The 2,951-nt window shown below is 49.3% G+C and overlaps 1 protein-coding gene across 1 annotated transcript; it reads left to right on the top strand.

The window, feature by feature from the left end:
- The first annotated feature begins 29 nt into the window (after positions 1–29).
- Positions 30–1,691, top strand: LOC104541410 (alpha-2C adrenergic receptor-like). Its single transcript, XM_010185469.1, has one exon. The coding sequence runs from the start codon at positions 30–32 to the stop codon at positions 1,365–1,367; it is 1,338 nt and encodes a 445-aa protein (XP_010183771.1). The 3' UTR covers positions 1,368–1,691.
- The last annotated feature ends 1,260 nt before the right edge of the window (positions 1,692–2,951 follow it).

A 2,951-nucleotide genomic window follows, 5' to 3' on the forward strand; every position in this document is an offset into this window, starting at 1 on the left:
CTAGGACGCCGGCGCCCCGCACACCCACCATGGATCTGCTGCTGGTGGTGAACACGAGCCTCGGCTCCCTCAACGAGTCCCTGGCGCTGCCCCCCTCCTCGCCGTCCTCCTCGGCCCTCCTGCAGCCGCCCTCCCCCTACTCCCCGGCGGCCGTGGCCAGCCTGGCGGCGGGGGTGGGCTTCCTCCTTGTCTTTACCATCGTGGGCAACGTGCTGGTGGTGATAGCGGTGCTTACCAGCCGGGCGCTGAGAGCCCCGCAGAACCTCTTCCTGGTGTCCCTGGCCAGCGCGGACATCCTGGTGGCTACCCTGGTCATGCCTTTCTCCTTAGCCAATGAGCTTATGAATTACTGGTACTTCGGCAAGGCTTGGTGTAACATTTACCTGGCACTGGACGTGCTCTTCTGCACCTCCTCCATCGTCCACCTGTGTGCCATCAGCCTCGACAGGTATTGGTCGGTCACACAGGCGGTGGAGTACAACCTCAAACGGACCCCACGGCGGATCAAGGCCATCATTGTCACCGTCTGGCTCATATCAGCTGTCATCTCCTTTCCACCATTGATTTCCATGTATCGGGACCCTGAAGGAGATGTCTTTCCTCAGTGCAAGCTCAATGATGAGACATGGTACATCCTTTCTTCTTGCATTGGCTCTTTCTTTGCCCCCTGCCTCATCATGGTATTGGTCTATATCCGCATCTACCGCGTGGCCAAGCTAAGGACCAGGACCCTCTCTGAGAAGCGTACGATGCCAGAGGGGTCCTCCCAGACTGAGAATGGCTTGAGCCGCCCTGCTGGGGGCTGCACATCCCTGAGGATGCAGCTGGGAGAGAATGGACATTACTCAGTGCACCACTGGCGCAAAGCCTCTGAGCTGGAGGACATTGAGCTGGAGGAAAGCAGCACCTCGGAGAGTAGACGGAGGCGGAGCCGGGAGGAGCATCCCCGCAAAAGCAGCAAGAGCCAGTCCTTCTCCTACTCATATTCCTCCAAGCACTCTAGTAGCCGTCTGTCCCGCTCTAGCAGTCGCTCCATGCAGTTCTTCTCATATCGCCGTCGCCGGAAGCGTAGCAGCATCTGCCGTAAGAAAGTCACCCAGGCCCGGGAGAAACGCTTTACTTTTGTGCTGGCCGTGGTCATGGGGGTCTTTGTAGTTTGCTGGTTCCCTTTCTTCTTCAGCTACAGCCTCTATGGTATTTGCCGGGAGGCATGTGAGGTCCCTGAGACTCTCTTCAAGTTCTTCTTCTGGATTGGGTATTGCAATAGCTCCCTCAACCCAGTCATCTACACCATCTTCAACCAGGACTTCCGCAGGTCCTTTAAACACATTCTCTTTAAGAAGAAGAAGAAGAACTTCCGGCATTGAGCTGGAGGGATGGATTTGCCTTGAGCAGGAGTGGAGTTAGAAGGAGAAGGCTCTATGCTGAAAAAGAAGGGAGGGAAGAGAACATGGGGTTTGGGCTTAGAGAGAAGGAAGAGGGCTCTACCTCTTGGTGGTACAGAGTGGTGGTGTGGGGTACAAGGATAGCACTGGGGTGGCTGAGGGCAATCGCAGTGGTGTGGAATGGCAACATATGGTGCTGGAGGAGTGGTGGTGGAGTGCAGATGGGTAAATGGGGAAGGAGACATTGTCTTTGAACCCTGATGGAGGGCATGGGAAGTCCACAGTGGAAAATAGACACTGAGTTTGGGAGGCAGTGAGCTTTTATCGGCTCTGAAATTTTGTGGGGAAAAAAAGCTGAAACACCAAGAGGAAAGGATTAAGTCACAGTAGTGGTGGAGATTTTAGTATGTATAAATAGAGCAGCTGGGGCCCGCGGTGGGCTCGTCCCAGTAAGAAATTGGCTTTTACTGCTTATGTGGGGAAAGAAAGTGCAAAGTACCAGGCACTGACAGTCTTTTGAGTTATGAAAGGATTTAAATGTTTGCCAAAAAAATCCTAAAGAACAATCCAAACTCTTTTCTAAATAAACCTTTGTACTGTTAAACCTTCTGAATGATGATTTTACACAGGACTTAATTCAAACAGAATGCATGGGGTTTTCTTTTTCTTTGGAGGGGTCTTTGCATATAGAGCAGGATGGGAAATGTTTTTCTTCCCATAATTTTTGGTTTGTCAGTGGGACAAACCTGGGACTCTTGCGTTTTTTGATGAAATATGAAGAAGAACACATGCACCCCTTATTTCTCCCTGTTGAATTGCCAGGCAGTAAATTCCTGCTCCATCCCTCTCACATCAGTAACCTAAGCACCTCGCTGTCCTGGAGCAGGTAGTGAAAAACAAGCAGACAAAAAAATTTGGTGAAATCAGCTAACATTTTCTGAGTTAAAAGAAAAAAATATAAAATTTCTAACCAGCTCAGTGTGCATGTGCCCTGGGGAACTTTTTTCCCCCCTCTTTTTAGGTCCCTCTCAAATGGCTTATCTCAGGGGTTGGATGCATGCTGCTCTCATTCTCAGACAGGCAGTTAGAGACAGTCTGCTATGCAGATTTTCAGAGGAAGATCAATCACCACACCACTAAAGTCTTTAAATCCTTCTTATTTACAGTCTTAGAGCCACTAAATCCTTCATATTTATTTTTTTAATGAGAAGTATACATTGCAGATTGTCAGTGGTGTATGTGAACAAATCTCAGAAGAAGATGCGGCTGTTCCAGACCTTTAATATTAATGCTGCTTTCTTTCCTGTTTCCTGTTTGTCTTTCTAGTTTATGATTTCAGAGGATTTTTTTGGGGGGTGGAGAGGGAAGAGGGGAGAAGAGTTATTAAAGCAAACTATATTTCCCAGGGGTTTATAAAATGTCATAAATTGTAATGAAGTGAATGAGAGACAGGGACTGGTGCCTATATGTTTGCCACTGATGCATACCGAGTGTAAGACTCAGCTGAGCATTTACATCCCTTCTCCAGCTGTGCTACTGTAAGGTGTGTATTCTGTTTGCGAGGTA

Source organism: Mesitornis unicolor, unplaced genomic scaffold, assembly GCF_000695765.1.
Source record: "Mesitornis unicolor isolate BGI_N332 unplaced genomic scaffold, ASM69576v1 scaffold13340, whole genome shotgun sequence".
Lineage (NCBI taxonomy): Eukaryota > Metazoa > Chordata > Aves > Mesitornithiformes > Mesitornithidae > Mesitornis > Mesitornis unicolor.